Source organism: Notolabrus celidotus, chromosome 3 (assembly GCF_009762535.1).
Source record: "Notolabrus celidotus isolate fNotCel1 chromosome 3, fNotCel1.pri, whole genome shotgun sequence".
NCBI classification, from domain to species: domain Eukaryota; kingdom Metazoa; phylum Chordata; class Actinopteri; order Labriformes; family Labridae; genus Notolabrus; species Notolabrus celidotus.
The window spans coordinates 2248640-2265766 of NC_048274.1; the positions used below are offsets into that span (position 1 = coordinate 2248640).

The 17127-nt window shown below is 41.1% G+C and overlaps 1 protein-coding gene across 1 annotated transcript; it reads left to right on the forward strand.

Moving 5' to 3' along the window:
• Nucleotides 1-1849: 1849 nt before the first annotated feature.
• On the forward strand, nt 1850-15114 carry LOC117810198 (calcium and integrin-binding family member 2-like). The gene is made up of 6 exons (XM_034679889.1): nt 1850-2570; nt 2884-2918; nt 10752-10863; nt 11472-11619; nt 12016-12211; nt 14289-15114. Exons 1-6 carry the CDS (start codon nt 2520-2522, stop codon nt 14308-14310), a joined length of 564 nt encoding a protein of 187 aa, XP_034535780.1. The 5' UTR covers nt 1850-2519; the 3' UTR covers nt 14311-15114.
• The last annotated feature ends 2013 nt before the right edge of the window (nt 15115-17127 follow it).

Below are 17127 nucleotides of genomic sequence, written 5' to 3' on the forward strand. Positions count from 1 at the left end.
TTCTGGTTCGGTTTGCTTGAGTTTGGTTCTGGTTCTGTTTGCTTGACTTGATTCTGGTTCTGTTTGCTTGAGATTGGTTCTGGTTCGGTTTGGTTCTGGTTCGGTTCTGGTTCGGTTCTGGTTCGGTTCTGGTTCTGTTTAGTTCTGGTTCTGTTTAGTTCTGGTTCGGTTCTGGTTCGGTTCTGGTTCGGTTCTGGTTCGGTTCTGGTTCGGTTTGGTTCAGTTTGGTTCTGGTTCTGTTTGCTTGACTTGGTTCTGGTTCTGTTTGCTTGACTGCGTTCTGGTTCTGTTTGCTTGAGATTGGTTCTGGTTCGGTTCTGGGTCGGTTCTGGTTCAGTTTGGTTCTGGTTTGGTTCTGGTTCGTTTGTTTCTGGTTCGGTTCTAGTTGTGTTTGGTTCTGGTTAAGTTTGCTTGAGTTTGGTTCTGGTTCTAACCCTAATCCTAACCCTAACCCTAATCATAACCCTAATCCTAACCCTTATCCTAACCTAACCCTAACCCTAATCTTAACCCTAACCCTAACCCTAATCTTAACCCTAACCCTAACCCTAACCCTAATCTTAACCCTAACCCTAACCCTAACCCTAATCCTAACCCTAACCCTAACCCTAATCCTAACCCTAACCCTAACCCTAATCTTAACCCTAACCCTAACCCTAACCCTAACCCTAATCTTAACCCTAACCCTAACCCTAATCTTAACCCTAACCCTAACCCTAATCTTAACCCTAACCCTAACCCTAACCCTAACCCTAATCTTAACCCTAACCCTAACCCTAATCTTAACCCTAACCCTAACCCTAACCTTAACCCTAACCCTAACCCTAACCCTAATCGTAACCCTAACCCTAACCCTAATCTTAACCCTAACCCTAACCCTAATCTTAACCCTAACCCTAATCTTAACCCTAACCCTAATCTCAACCCTAACCCTAACCCTAACCCTAATCCTCACCCTAATCTTAACCCTAACCCTAACCCTAATCTTAACCCTAACCCTAATCTCAACCCTAACCCTAACCCTAAACTCAACCCTAACCCTAACCCTAATCCTAATCCTAACCCTAACCCTATTCCTAACCCTAATCGTATTCCTAACCCTAACCCTAATCCTAACCCTAACCCTAACCCTAACCCTAATCCTAACCCTAATCCTAACCCTAACCCTAACCCTATTCCTAATCCTAGCCCTAACCCTAATCCTAACCCTAACCCTAACCCTAACCCTAATCCTAATCCTAATCCTAGCCCTAACCCTATTTCTAACCCTAATCCTAACCCTTAATGATGTGTCATGATCAAAGTCTGCGGCTCTGAGAGTCGATGCTTTATAGTGAATCAGAAGAGCCGGCTCGCATCAAGAGAGATTTTTCCTTTTGCTGATTAGCTCTCTCAGTGCTCAGCCCCAGCTCTGCTCACAGCAGAACTTTGTTTTGATTGGTAACAAATCAGATCAGCCCACCAAGCTGAGGCATCTGATTTTTCTCAATGCCAACCCTTTGCTTGAGTTTGGTTCTGTTTCTGGTTCTGTTTGCTCAAATTTGGTTCTGGTTCTGTTCTGTGGATATGTTTGCAGTTTTTTGTTAAATTGTGCAATAAAAAAATTTGATGAAAATACTAAACTAAAGTAAGAATGGTTTTGTAACAGAATAAATGCACAACAGTGGGCATTATAAGGCTTCTCATAAAAACACTGTATGTAAAGGGTTTTCAACACAAACCATTAGTTTTTGCAAAGTTGAGGTAAAACATACGGCTACAAAAGATCCTAAATTAAGAGCCGTTCGGGAGTCGAAAGAGCCGGATCTTCTTTGGGAGCCGAGTCAAAAGAGCCGACTCTCTGAAAAGAGCTGGACTTCCCATCACTACTGGTGTGGCCCGTGGCCTCGAACTCTGTGCTGCCTTCAGGTGCTCTAGGTCATACCTAACTCTTTAGAGATGTGATCAAATGATTTGATCCTGTTGTAATATGACGTGTGTGATAAGGTTATATTTTGTTATGTTGTTTTCAAAGTGTGGTGTTGGTTTTTCTTTGTTGTTTATACTGTAAATGAAAATATGAAGGGACCCCGAAGGAATATGTCTTTCTCTGGTTCTATTTTTCATCTTTCAAAACAGTGCCTCATTTTCTAGCTATTATTGACACCTAGAGACACAGACACATGGATATCACACATGGGTCAAAAACAAAAGAATAAAACTAACTTCTGAGACCTGGTTGTAACATCACTATGAGAACTAGAATGTACGAGCGGTGCCTGAATGCAGCACACTGGTACCCGCACAGCCTGCTCCCCGCACAGCCTCCTCCTCCTCCTCCTCCCCGCACCGCCTCGGGGTCTAAATCACTCCATCCTCGGCGCTCAGAGCTCAGAGACGAAGAGGGATTAAACAGAGAGCAGGACCGTGGATGCTGGACCCCCTGCCGGATCGGGACTCGTCCTTGTGAATGGATTTAAAGTGATGTGAGAGAGGCGGGGACTAATGCAGCTGTGTGATGGGAGAGTCAGCCGAGCAGGATGGGCAACAAGCAGACAACCTTCACCGATGAGCAGCTGGAGGCGTTTCAGGTGACACTCATTATCCCCTTTATTCAAACACAGATCTCAGCCCCAGTGTTTAAGCTTACATAACCTCCTCTGTCATCAAGGTAAAGGTAAAGGTGCTTCATGTATTTGAGTTTAAGTAGAATGAAGAAGAGCAGGCAGGGCAGGGTGTCTCTCCTGTTGCTGATTGGCTTAACTCCAGCCTCCCTCTGCATCCTGCTGCATGCTATGCTGCTGCTGCTTCTGCTGCTGTGAGGCTGACTGATGGTGTGAAAGCAGATCCTCCCTGAGGAGCAGCAGCAGCTGTGTGACTCACTGTGACTCTGTCTGTTTACAGGACTGCACCTTCTTCACCAGGAAAGAGGTCCTGAGGTGAGTGTCCGTCAAAGGTCTGCACACGTAAAAGAGCCTCCATCACAGGTGAGGAGGTGCAGGTCAGCTGAGGGAGAGGAGGACGGGTTACATAACGGCCACGCCTGAATGTCCAAGCCTCTGAAACTACACACAGATGAGAGTCAATTCAATGCAACTTTATTTATAAAACACATTTCACACAAACATGCACAAACAAGAGAACAGACATTGAAAATAAGGGGGTGCAGTTTGGATGAAAAAATGTTAGAAAATATGTAAATAGAAACATGTGCAACACCAAATAAGAGTAAATGAATACCAGAGATAATTAGAGACCAGATCCAAGGATAAGGTAGAGTTTAATATACTTAGTTTTAGACATACATTGTCTGTCCGGCAGTGTTTCCAAACATGAAACAGCAAAATAAAGGTAGAGTGGACATCTGTAGTTTTAGGTACAGCTGCCATTGTGTATCCAAACCCTGCTGTTTTGAGGATATTTCCTTTCCTGCACTTAAAGGCACAGTTAGAAGTTTTTACCTGGTTATAAAAGTTGCAGTTTTATCTTGATGCCTCATACAAAAGCAAACTAGACCATCTTAAATGTTGTGGATTCTGACCGAAAGAGCCTTTGTTTACGTTTCCCAAAGTAGACATTAAGAGAAAGCCTGAGGAGATTATTACCCAGAAGAGGCTGTGCAGGCATGTGCAGGAAAAACAGCAAAGAGAGGATACCAGGTTCCACTTTGTGACAACATCTACATGAAATAAAAAATCCCTGTAGCTACGTTAAGAGAGGCGTCTTTCATTCTTGAGACATACCTTGTGTTAGGATTTAATCTGCTTGTGTTTAGGTGCTGTGAACTGTTGCAGGTACAGATTGCACAAACAAATCAGAGAGCAGAAAGTTGAGTGTGAGGAGAAGAAATGAAGCTGAAGCATGCAGGAAACTTATGTAAGCAACATGCAGAAGCTCTTTGAGTGACAGACCAGAGTTTTGGAGGAAGAATTGTAAAATCTAAGCATGCTATCAGTAAGAAATGTCATTCAGGGGGGAGCCCGGATGCAGGCAAGGCGTGTGGACGTGTGTTCGTGAGCTCTTCGTGGTGCGCCCTAGCAACTATCTTTATCCTGATTAATTACTCTGTCAGACTACGTAGCATATTGAAAAGTGAGACATTTAGGGTATTTCTGTATGGAAAAATATAACTTTCGGTCTAAAAAACGAAATAAGCCTGGAGTTTCAAGCTTACAGCAGCCGCACACCGAAGTAGCAAACATGGCGGACAAAAAAAAGGACGATTTTTCCAAACTTCTTGAGGCTATTCAAAAAACTAAAGAGGACTTAACTAAACATATCGACAAGAAAACGGCCGACATTCAAACCACGTTACTTAAAATTGAGTCCTCACTCTCCACACTGTCGGAGCAGGTCCAGGAGATGGAGACACGAGTGGCTGCAAACGAGGATGACATTACGGACATGCGCGACCGCGTCGGCACCATGGAGAAAGTAATAACACAACTTAAAGACAAAACTGATGACCTAGAAAACCGTAGCAGAAGATCAAACATCAGAATCCTGAACATTCCCGAGCAGGCAGAAGGACGAGATGCAGTTGGATTTTTGGAACGGCTCATCCCACAACTCCTGGGTAACGACAACTTCACCTTGCCCATTACCCTGGAGAGAGCGCACCGCATCGGCAAAATCTCCGACAGACCACGCGCCCTCATCACCAAGTTCCTTAACTTCAAAGATAAAGAGAAAGTCCTCCGAATCGCCAGAAACAAAGGGGAAATCACCTACGACAACAAAAAGATATCCTTCTTTCCAGACTACAGTGCAGAACTGCAGCGCCGGAGAGATGACTTCTTCACCGTGAAGAAAAAGCTGCGAGAGAAAAACATTGAATATGGACTGATGTACCCAGCGAAGCTCCGCGTCAAATACCAGGGAGCCTTCAAGTTTTTCTCCTCTCCAGCTGAAGCTGAAAACTTCGTGAAAGCGCTGACAAGTGAGTAATATCGACCATAGAGACTATGGATCATCGTTCACACTCTGTTATATGATCACAATGTGACTCTGTGGACACAAGCTTCATTCAATAAGCAGCCCAAAACTGTATGCATAGACTGTACAGTGCTTTATGGCCCAATGTTATGTTGTTCTGAGTTACCAGAGGCTATGAAGCTCAGCAGTGCAATTTATCATTTTTGTTTACAAATTATAGAAGGTCACATGCACAATTTGCACCATAATTTCCTTGACATATCTGGCTCATATCCCTGAACAACAGGTTATTAAAATGTCTCTATATTTAGACTGGTACAGAAATTAAGTCCTTATCACAGCAGTTGCTGGGGTTCCCACAGGTGTTTGAGGGAATTACCTACCTAATGTTGTTTTGTTTTGGGGATTTTACTAGGCAGGTTTTTAGTTTCATATTTTGGGGATTGTTATGGACTCTTATTCGATTTAAACATAGCACCTACTCCAACATGCATATTTCTTTCTGGTTCAGGTTGAGACTTACCAACATATTAGCTCAGCTACTACACCTGGAACTAATGCAGGAGTCTATTAAGAAATTATATAATCCGTCTGCTTTAAACTTAACGCTACTGCTTATTCTATTTACAAAACAGAGAATATGGACCAACTGACATGTATCTCGTGGAATGTAAGGGGGATCAACTCACCTATAAAGAGGAAAAAAATATTAACATACCTAAAGAGACAGGGAGCTGACATAGCTTTTATTCAAGAGACCCACCTCACAGACTTAGAACATCTAAAATTACGCAGAGACTGGGTTGGCAATGTTTTTTATTCATCCTACACCTCAAGTGCAAGGGGAGTTGCTTTGCTCATTAATAAAAACTTGAGTATTAAAGTAAACTCGGTCGAAAAAGATAGAGATGGAAGATACCTGATTGTGGACTGTGTACTGAATATGAACAGAGTAACATTGGTAAATATATATGGACCCAACTACGATGACCCATTATTTTTTAATAATCTGGTAATGAAGCTTGCAAAAGTTGAGGGCCAAAATATAGTGGGTGGGGACTTTAATCTGGTTTTAAATCCATCCCTAGATCGTTCCTCACCAAAATCAACCTCATTATCGAAAGCAGCCACAGTACTAAAACAAGGTATGAAGGATATAGGCATGACTGAGGTATGGCGTACAATCTATCAAAAAAAAAAAGATTTTTCATGCTATTCAGGAACACATAATACATACTCAAGAATTGATATGTTTTTTGTAACACAAGACATGATGTCTTCAATAAAGGACTGTAGCTATTTAGCAGCAACTTTCTCTGATCACAACCCCTTGAAATTCACCTGGACAAACTCTTCACAACATCAGTCCCATAGATGGAGATTTAAAAATTACATGTTAAAAGACCCTGAATTTAATTCATATATGAACAACAATATAGACATTTTTCTGGAGGCCAACGTAAACTCGTCATCACATGCTAATATATGGGAAGCTCTCAAGGCCTTTATGAGGGGACATATACTTTCGTACAGTGCCCATAAGGCCAAGGAAAAAAGAGAAAAACTAGCAAAATTGGAGACTGATATCAGGAAAATGGAACAGAACCATCATGCTTCAAAAAATGATGAATTTCTAAATTCCCTGACAAAAACAAGGGCCATTTATAATAATCTGTGTACCCACAAAGAAGAGGCAGCTATGGCTCGTACCAGATACCACTATTACGAATATGGGAACAAAACAAGTAAACTCTTAGCCTGGCAAATAAAGAAGGAGAATACTGATAAATTTGTATCCTCAATACTAACTGAGGATGGCAGACAACTAAATAATTCAAAAGCTATAAATACAGAATTTAAGCAATTTTATGAAAATTTATATAAAACAGAACATGAAAAGGATAATGCTGCAGCGAAAACATTTCTAGACGGAATACCTCTCCCAAAATTAAAAGATTATGATAGAGAAAAGCTTGATGCTGATATCTCGGAGAGGGAGGTCCTCCAAGCTATTAACTCCCTACAGAATAACAAAGCACCGGGACCAGACGGATTTCCAATAGAGTATCTTAAGGCCTTCTCAGGGAAATTATTGACTCCTCTTACCAATATGATTAAAGAATCTTTGGAAAATGAAAAATTACCAAATTCACTGGAAATGGCAACAATTATACTGCTCCCAAAACCAGGTAAGGACAAACAGAAGTGTGAATCATACAGACCCCTCAGCCTCTTAAATGCAGATTATAAGGTTTTAGCCAAGTTGATTGCTTGCAGACTAGAAGATATTATACCAAAGGTAATTCACCCTGACCAAACAGGATTTGTCAGAAACAGACATGGAGCTGATAATGTACGAAGATTGCTACACATAGTGGATACAGCCCAAAAAAACAAAACACCTATGCTAATAATATCTATGGATGCAAACAAAGCGTTTGATAGGATTGAACCAAGCTTTCTTTTTCAAACACTCGAGGCTATGGACTTTGGGAAGAAATTTATTAAGTATATTAAAACACTTTTCACAGCACCAAAAGCCAATGTCTTAACAAACGGTGTCCTCTCTAGCAGTATATCCTTATCCAGAGGTTGCAGACAAGGCTGCCCAAGCTCACCTTTACTTTTCGCACTAGCCATCGAGCCATTAGCCATTGCAATTCGATCCAATCCATCCATAGCAGGGATTAAATTTGGTACAAACGAACATAAACTATCACTTTATGCAGATGATCTTTTATTATATATTACTGACCCATACACCTCATTACCCCCAATACTACAATGTCTTAAAGAATATAGTGCAGCTTCTGGCTACAAATTAAATTACACTAAGAGTGAGATTTTGCCACTAAATATAGAAGACAGAAATATTATGTCTCTTACCAACCCATTGAAATGGAGCGATAATGGCTTTAAATATTTAGGCATACACATTCGCAAAACAGAAAGAGAGATATTTGAAGACAACTTAATAAAACTACTTGAACAAACCAAATCAGACCTGAAAAGATGGATGGATCTTCCAATATCTCTAATCGGCAGAATAAACTCAATCAAAATGAATATCTTACCTAAATTTAGTTACCTATTCCAGTGTATCCCAATAAAAATTCCGAATAATTTCTTTAAAGAAATTAATAAAAGCATGACACCTTTTCTATGGCAAAGGAAAACCCCTAGAGTAAAACTAACATCTTTACAGGCTCCATACTCAAAGGGTGGACTTAATCTTCCAAACTTTAAGAACTACTACCTTGCTGCCCAATTCCGACCACTTTGGATTTGGCTTAGTGCAGAAAAGAGTGAGGTTAGATGGGTATCAATAGAACAACATGAAATGAAGAACACTTCTTTAAGTATGATTCCATACCTAGGAACAAAGAAAAATCTTGCCACTCTCACAAAAAATCCTATAATACTGACCACGTTTAATGCATGGCAAGAGTCTCACTCCCTCCTAGAACTAGATATATCATTTCTTAGGAATACTCCATTATGGGGTAACCCAAACCTGTCACATCACATTACTGACAGAACATTACAAAGTTGGAGTGGAAAAAATATCACAAGAGTTGCCGACTTGTATATAAACAATACATTTGCAAACTTCCAAGATCTAAGTGGAAAATTCCACCTCCATTCCCAGAATTTCTTTAAATTTTTGCAAATAAGACAATGGATAAAAGAAAACACTAAGGACATCTTCCCAAATATACCTGATGAGACTCCATTTGAAACATGCCTATATAAAAGATATTCTACAACGTGCAGGGGGCTAATGTCATCAGTGTATGGTATTATTAATGGCAATTTACCTGCCTACAACACAACAAACATTATGAGAAAATGGGAAACAGACCTAGATTGTGTCTATGAGGAGAAGGACTGGCAGAATATTTTGGAACAGGCACAGACTGTGTTAATCTCCACAAAACAAAGGCAAATTCAATTCAATATACTCCACAGAACATACTTTACCCCCCATAGATTACATAAGATTGATAGCAAGATATCCGCTTTGTGTCAAAGGTGTAAAACAACAGAGGGTGATCTTCTTCACATGTTTTGGAACTGTCCAATTATAGACTCATTTTGGAAATATATCATTGCTATAACTTCAAAGGTAATAGGATACCAGATAGAACAGGACCCCAAACTGTGGATAATAGGAGATATGAGCTCTATTAATAGAAGTCATAGCAAGAAATATTTTATTTTACTTGCCAGCACTGCAGCAAAAAAATGCATCTTAACGAACTGGAAATCCGAAGACTCACCATCACCAAGGCATTGGATAAATGAACTAATGTCTTACTGCATGCCTGAAAAGATACTGTATAACATAAGAAAAAAACCTGAAACCTTTAATAAAATTTGGGATCCCTTCCTTAATATTTTGCCATCTCTAGGACAAGCTAGCAAAAGTGCAGCTCTTCCTGGACCAACATAAACACCACCAGCTGAAGTATGTTTGGATGAACGTAGGTGCAAACACAAAAAGTAAACAATTGAAAGAGCCATACAAGGGTAGAGGGTGGGTAATGGGTGGGGGGAGGGGGTGTTAAAGCAGCATTTTATTTTATTTCTTTTCTTCACATGATTGCAGTTGACGCATTCATTAGATAATTCAAACTCAAGCTAGATATGTGTGTTAAGTATTTGTTTCTATTCCATTTTATTTTCTCTTCACGATTCTTTAATTACTACTTTGAATCTACATTTTTTTATTTATTTATTTATTTATTTTTATTTTTTTCTTATCTTATAACTTACTATTATTTCTCTTATTTTGATTATCATGTTTATATTCATTGCTCTATTCAGCTACTTACCTGCTTACTCATTAGAAGTACATGTATACAATTATTTTATTTAACATTATTATCTTTTATATTTATTTATATGTATGTATGTATGTATGTATGTATGTATGTATGTATGTATGTATGTATGTATGTATGTATGTATGTGTGTATGTATGTATGTATGTATGTATGTATGTGTGTATGTATGTATGTATGTATGTGCAGTATGTATATAGTTATTATTTCATTTATTTCATTTATGTATATATTATTATTATTATTATTATTATTATTATTATTTTTTTTTTTTAGTATATGTATATATATGCTTTCATGTGACTATGAAAATATGTTTGAAATACTGGACCTATATTGTAAAGCTTGCTTTTTGCCAATAAAAAACAAATCTTGAAAAAAAAAAAAAAAAAAAAAAAAAAAAAAGAAATGTCATTCATTTGTCTGTTTCTCAGAGTGTCTTTGCATGTAGTTACATGTTTCTCAAATACTACAGGGGGATCTTGGGACTCATGATCAGCTAAACATGCTTTATAAATAGACTTCACTATAACAATGTTAGAATGACTGTGATTCTATGCAGTATTACTCATTTTAAAGCCAGAACTAATATTGACTGTCATCAACTGCAACAAATGCAAGTTCAGATTCATGTTTAGGAGTTACGTTGTTTTAGTTTGGATGAAGCCTGTTGGACAGAAAGTGACTCAGAGAATCAAAGGATGAATCAAGGGTTGATAGAAGCTTCAATAAAGAGGAAGTGCAAAGAAATACATAAACAAACAAACAAACAAACAGACAAAGGAGCACTCAAGTTTCTTCTCTCAAGTTTGATATCTCCTTTCAAACCATCCTAGTCATGTCTTAGTTTAGAAATCAGAAACTACCTCCTCCTTTGAAAAGTATCTGCACCGCTCAGATCGTCTGAAAAGCATTCAAAGCAGGTACGTTACTAAAAAGGTTCCACTCTCAAACACACGAGGTGTCTAACGCTGTTTCTCTTCATGTCTGCAGGTTACACAGCAGATTTCGAGAGCTGGCTCCACATTTAGTGCCGCTGGATTACACCAACAACCCCGACATCAGAGTTCCTCTGACGCTCATCGTCAGCATGCCTGAGCTGAAGGTAGAGAGCTGATGCTTACACCTTCTGTGCACAGGTCACCTGACTCTGACATGTTCTTTATGGCAGACTTTTTAAAGAGGATTGTGCATTGTGGCAGCTATCACACACCTCTTCTGAGTGATTTACACTAAAGTTACTGCAGCTGTATGATACAAGACAGGATTACAGATCCTGTTCCTTAACTTCTTCAACAAGCCGTGAAAGTTTCATGAATTAAAGCAGCTTGTAAACCTTTCTGCAAACAGAGGTGGAGAGTATTCTGCACTTAAATTGCAGTAAAATTGGTGTAAAACATGTTGCATGAACATGAACATGTGACTTCAGCTGACTCAGAGAGTCATCACCACAAGTTAAGAATCAAACCTGGTATTCTTCCTCGTGGGATGATTCTTTTTAATGCGATACACGAGCTGAGAGAGCAACAGATGCTTCTCTGTTCCGGTTTTATTCTGTTGAATAATTAATGAATGAATAATAGAATGAATAATTGATGGAGGAGTCTTTGTAATGCGGTTAAATTGCTGTGTGTGTGTGTGTGTGTGTGTGTGTGTGTGTGTGTGTGTGTGTGTGTGTGTGTGTGTGTGTGTGTGTGTGTTTGATGCTGACAGGAGAACCCGTTCAGAGACAGAATCGTGGAGACGTTCTCCGAGGACGGACAGGGGAACCTCAGCTTCAACGACTTTGTCGACTTGTTTTCTGCTCTCTGTGAAACTTCACCTCGAGAGCTAAAGACCATCTACGCCTTCAAGATCTACGGTGAGACAATCACAGCTGATGGCCTCGATTTTTACAGGAAGCTGCACCGAGAACGACCACACAGAGAGAGTCCTGGTGGTTGGCTCATGACGCCATTTTTCACCTGATCATTAGAGAAATGAATCACCAGGGAAATCCAGGATTGAAACATTTATTAGTTTAGCCTTATCTTAAAGTAAGTGATGGGGTGGGGTGGGTGGAATGGGGTGAGATAGGATCCCAGTGTGTCAGTCTAAGCCTATAGCAGCATAACTAAGAGCTGGTCCAAGCCTGATCCAGCTCTAACTATAAGCTTTATCAAAAAGGAAAGTTTGAAGCCGAAGCATGCTTCTCAAATGACACTGAAGGCTTAAGGAAGCGTTCCTCCCTGAGTGTAATCTCCTGTTTGTTCTCCAGACTACAACAGGGACAACTTTATCTGTAAGGAGGACCTGACAAAGACTCTGAACAAGCTGACCAAAGGAGAGCTGACGCCAGAGGAGGTCACGCTGGTGTGTGATAAAGCCATCGAGGAGGCCGACCTCGACGGAGACAGCAAGCTCTCCTTCGCAGATTTTGAGAACATGATCTCAAAGGCTCCCGACTTCCTAAGGTACGACTCTGCTTTCTTTTGTCTTCAACATTTCTGATCAATCACTGAACATAGAGACGGACGGCGTGTCTCCAGCTCCTACCGCTGTGCAGACCAGAGGAGTCTCATTCGTCAACACAGCTGTCACTCACAGACAGGAGTGTTGAAGTTTGTGGGCCGTGTCTTTAGGGAAAGCATTACAAACCGTCTTGCATGCTGTGCCAGCATCTGTCTTTTCTCTCACGAGTCCGACCTGTCAGGAGAGAGAGGAGACAGGATCTGAGTGTCTTTGAATGTCTGTTGATTCTTATTTCATGCTTTGAAATCCATAACTGTGAAGCTTGAATCCCTGTCCAAATCGAGCACAAAGAGCACGACTGAAATAAAGAGAGGAGAAGAAGTAGAGGACTGGATTTATCCGGTCAGCGATTCCCGTCATAAATCCGTCCATCACCTGGAACCGCAGCTCACAGATTAGCCTGGAATGAGGTCTCATGCTCTGAATACCATGGCAGCCAGGTCAGATAGCTGTAATGAAGGTGTGTTTGTGTACGCTGATAGAGAGGAGCTGTTAAATGAGACGGGGAGCTCTGTGCTCTCTACTCCTGCTGCACCTTTATGAAAGAGAGGAACAGCTCATTCACATTCTGTCCTTCCAGGGAAGAGACTTATAAATGTGTGTGTGTCAACAGAAGATGGTTATACCGACCAAATCTCTGAAGACTGAAGAATCAAGCAAGATTATTAGTTAATGCAAAGTCTGTATGAAGGCAGGCTCAAGAAAAGAGAAGACACAGACAGAAAGTAGTTTGATTTGTTTGCTCCTTTTCCTCCCTGCAGCCTGCAGACGATCATTTAACCTCAAAGCAGAGGTTTGTAGTTTGAGTAAGTCTGAGGCCTTGCTCATCCTGCCTGTAAACACTGGATCACTCCCTCCAAATTTAAGAGATCGAGCATCTTGAGGTCTCATTCCCTGAGCAAGGGTGAGATGGATCCTGAGACCTGCATGCCGTGTTGGTGGCGTTGTATTCAGCATTTGTGTTGATGTTAGCTCCTTTCAGCAGCTTGGCTCAGGTAGAAGTAGGGTAAGGAGCTCAGACATCCAGAGGGAGCTCAGGGTAATGCTGCTACCCTTTTGCATTGAAAGAAGCCAGTTGTGATGGTCTAGACATCCTGTTTTGATGCTCTTTGGATACATCCTTCTCAAGCTGTTCGACTATTTAACCTCAAAGCAGATAAGTCTGAGGCCTGGTTCCTCCTGCCTGTAAACACTGGATATTTCCCTCTAAATTAGAAGTTGATGAGTCTTTTCCTCAAATTTAAGAGTTCAGCATCTTGAGGTCTCATTCCTGAGCAAGGGTGAGATGGATCCTGAGATCCGCAGGCCGTGTTGGTGCAGTGTCAGCAGTGATAAAGGAGTTGTATTCAAAATTTGTGAGGAAGAGGGAGCTGACACTGAAGGGAAAGCTTCAAACAACAGGTGCTCTATGATCCAACCCTCACCTGTACTCGTGAAGTTCAGGCAGAGATCCAAAGAACAGGGTCACGGATTCAAGCTCCATTCAGCAGCTTGGCTCAGGTAGACATCCAGAAGGAGCTTGAGATAGTGATGCTACTCTTTTGCATTGAAAGAAGCCGGCTGTGGTGGACTAAGGATCCTGTTTGGATGCCCTACGGATGCATCCTTCTGAAGCTGTTCTCAGCATGTCTGCCTGAGGTGTTAAGTCTGGTTCTGCTCGAGGTCTCTGCCTGTTGAAAGGAGGTTTTTACTTGCCTCTGCTGTCAAGAGCTTCCTCATGGTGGTGGATCACAGTTTGGTCGGTCTTTGGGTTTATGTCTTGTATGAAATTATCTTACAAAGAGAACTGGATTGGATGGATTGGAGGGAGACTCAGAGCTAGCCTGGGAGAAACTTGAGATCTCCAGAGAGGTAAATGGATGAATGGATGGGAGTAGTGATGCTACACCTCCACCAACACTTCAAGCAGCTGAATGTCTGCAAACTCAGTGAATGAATGAGATGACTGTGAGGTTGCATGACTCGTTTTGCACTTTCAGTCCTTTTGAATCAAACTTTTCATGTGTTTGTTTTTTGCAGCAACTTCCACATACGTATATGAGACAATGCTGAGATCCTGCCACGGACAGATGTCTCACTTTGACCGTTTCCTGCTTCCACTGGTCCCCACCCCCCAGACTCAGCCTCCACCTGAACCTCAGACACCACCTCGACTCAGTGCCTGTCCTTTCTATCGCCGGTGGAGAGTCCTCTTCTCCAGCAGAACCTGAGACCTGACACAGAGTCCGGTCTGGACTCAGAGAAGCACAGGCAGTATTTTTGCCAACTTGCATCTTCCGGAGACATGGAGAGTTTCTGAGAGAAAGTTGTTACTGCATGAAACCTCTCTCTTTTTAATTTATTTATAAACTGACGAGAAGGATCGATAACCACGATGGGGCTAATTTTATATCAAGAGGGCTTCTCTGCAGCTCTGATGTCTCCGATGGACGGGTTTGCTCCCCTGAGACACATCTGGAGACTCTGCAGAGTAAAGGGAACAGGGCTTTTTTGACTTCAGTGCTTTGCAGAGAGGCCAGATCCACTGACTGGATTCTTTTAAACAAGCACAGTTTTTAAAGGGCAAAACAGTGAAGAGCTATGCAATCTTTCTTTGTGAAGTGCATGTTGTAAATCGCTTCTAGCTGTGGTTAATTTGTACACCTGGTGTAGTTTAACGTTTCGGTGCATAATGACAATCATAGTAAACTGTAGTTCAGTTAATGGAAGGGCTCTCTGTCGTCTCACCTGTAAACTTTGGCTTTGATAAATCTTTTCCTGCTGCCGACCAAGTTTATAGTAGAGCTTTCAGTCATTGAAGAGAAAAGGTTTTGTGGCTTGAATCCAATAAAAGATTTTTCCGTTGCTCAATGCTCAGTCCAGCTTCTTTTCAAAGACTGGTTCAGGTTCCTCACCTGCCCCTCATCAGTCTTAAATTAAAGAGCAGGACTTCTCTTCAGATGCATCGCTGACATCAGGGAGAGAACAGCTGCTCTTTAAACTTTCTGCAGGCGTGTTTTTCAGTTTTTAATGTCACGGGTTTGCCGTGTTGTGGTGATCGAGATCAGTCACAAGGTCACTTATTGAAGATCTTAGAAAAAGAGGACTCAGGACTTCAAGGCCCCTGCTAGTGCATTATCTGAATTACAACACCATCACTGTGATATATCTTACTCTAAATGCAACCTTCATCTTGCTTGATGAAACAGACAACAAAATGTTTTAATATACTGTAACCTTACATGAACTTAAAGCTCCTGTGTGGAGGTTTTGAACGGTTTAAAACAGACTAAATTAATACTTTTACCTCATTATGTGCATCAAAATCAAAAGAGAGCATTATCTACAGCACATATTATTTATATCTTGTTGTTTTAATGCCTGAAACTGCAGCTGCAGCCTGCAGGGTAGGTGGCAGATGAAGCCGCAGCCCCTTTCTTGCATGTCCCTCCCCACTCTCTCTCTTCTGGTTTCCTGCTCTATCCATCGTCCTATCCTCTTTAAATGAAGGCATAAAAGGCCTGAAAATGTAACTTAAAATCAATAAAATAAAAACAAAACAAACAACATACACTGGCGTTGGTCGGCCATGCATGTACGCCATGTATTCGGGCTACTGTCCTCATCGTAGTGATTACTGGCTGCAGCCTCGACCCATCATCTCCCATTCTCTGCTCCCCTCTTTAGCTGTCCTAATCAATAAAGGCAACAAATATTTGATAAATCATCAAACACTTCTAGTGACTAGATAAAAAATATTGCTTGAAATGCCTATCCCTAATGTTTACCTAAAGAAGGGTTGGAATAGCAGGATATCTCATGATACGATACCTGATACATGGTCCTTCTTCACGATGATATCTTGATACAGCGATTCTGCAAAAATGCAAGACAACAATATGATATATTCTAAATTAAAATATCCCGATTTGATGCCAGTGATAGGATGATTGTATGGCTTGAGTCAGGATGCCAATATAATGCTGTATTGATATTTTGTTCCACCCTAAATCTGGGGTAACTGGGTCTAACCACAGGCAAACAGCATGCACCTTCCCACCAGGAGCCTTAAGTCTCTCCTCCTACGACACTTTTTAAACAGGAAGTGTTTTAAAGATGGGTATGCAACGCTTACAAGTCCAAATAAATATTATCTAAGTAATGTGACCAATGCTCCTGTTTGCATGGGATGTTAACTCCTCAGAAGCATCAAAATCTGTGGTAAAGATGCTCAAACAGCACTCAGGGATTTAGCTGCTTCAGTGTCACATGGTATCTTAGCTTAAAGTGGCTACTGTTAGTAATTTTACATGCATGTATCTTTTTCCTGCTTCTTTCACCAGGCTGTAGCTCTTATCATCCTGTAACAGATCAGAGCCAGGAGAGAGCTGCAGGGAGCGTATTCACTGAAAACACAGGGACTGAACCAGAGAAGAGATGTGCTGTGAAATCACCTCATGAGAAAAACAGACGTTTAAAGAGTCGATGATTATGTTGGCTAATTATTTTCAGACGGTACAGCTCTCTCGTTCAATAAGAGAGAAGATGAATGCAGGTTTTCAGAGGCAGAGGAAGCGGCTGCAGCTGCTGGTTTCAGGTTTCAGGCTGCTGTTCAGAGGTTGCTCAGTTCAGGTGGAGACTTGTCGCTGCAGCACTGAAACACCACCAGGACATTTATTCTGATTATTGTGACCAGCCAACTGTGGTTATATCACCGTGTTCCTGCTGCAGCAGCACATCGCCTTTTAACTGCCGGACCACACGGCCTGCTGTATTCACCTGAGGGGGGGTGTTACTCACTGATCACCACATTTAGAGGGTGACTGCTGCAGGAAAATATGGAGATCAATCAACACTTGAATGTTTTATTGGCATGGAC

What these genes read in the sequence shown, in the direction of transcription:
- LOC117810198 (XM_034679889.1), top strand. Translation starts at nt 2,520, where the DNA reads ATGGGCAACAAGCAGACAACCTTCACCGATGAGCAGCTGGAGGCGTTT. An exon ending in ACCAGGAAAGAGGTCCTGAG is followed by an intron (nt 2,919 to 10,751) that starts GTGAGTGTCCGT and finishes TCATGTCTGCAG; the next exon opens with GTTACACAGCAGATTTCGAG. An exon ending in TCAGCATGCCTGAGCTGAAG is followed by an intron (nt 10,864 to 11,471) that starts GTAGAGAGCTGA and finishes TGATGCTGACAG; the next exon opens with GAGAACCCGTTCAGAGACAG.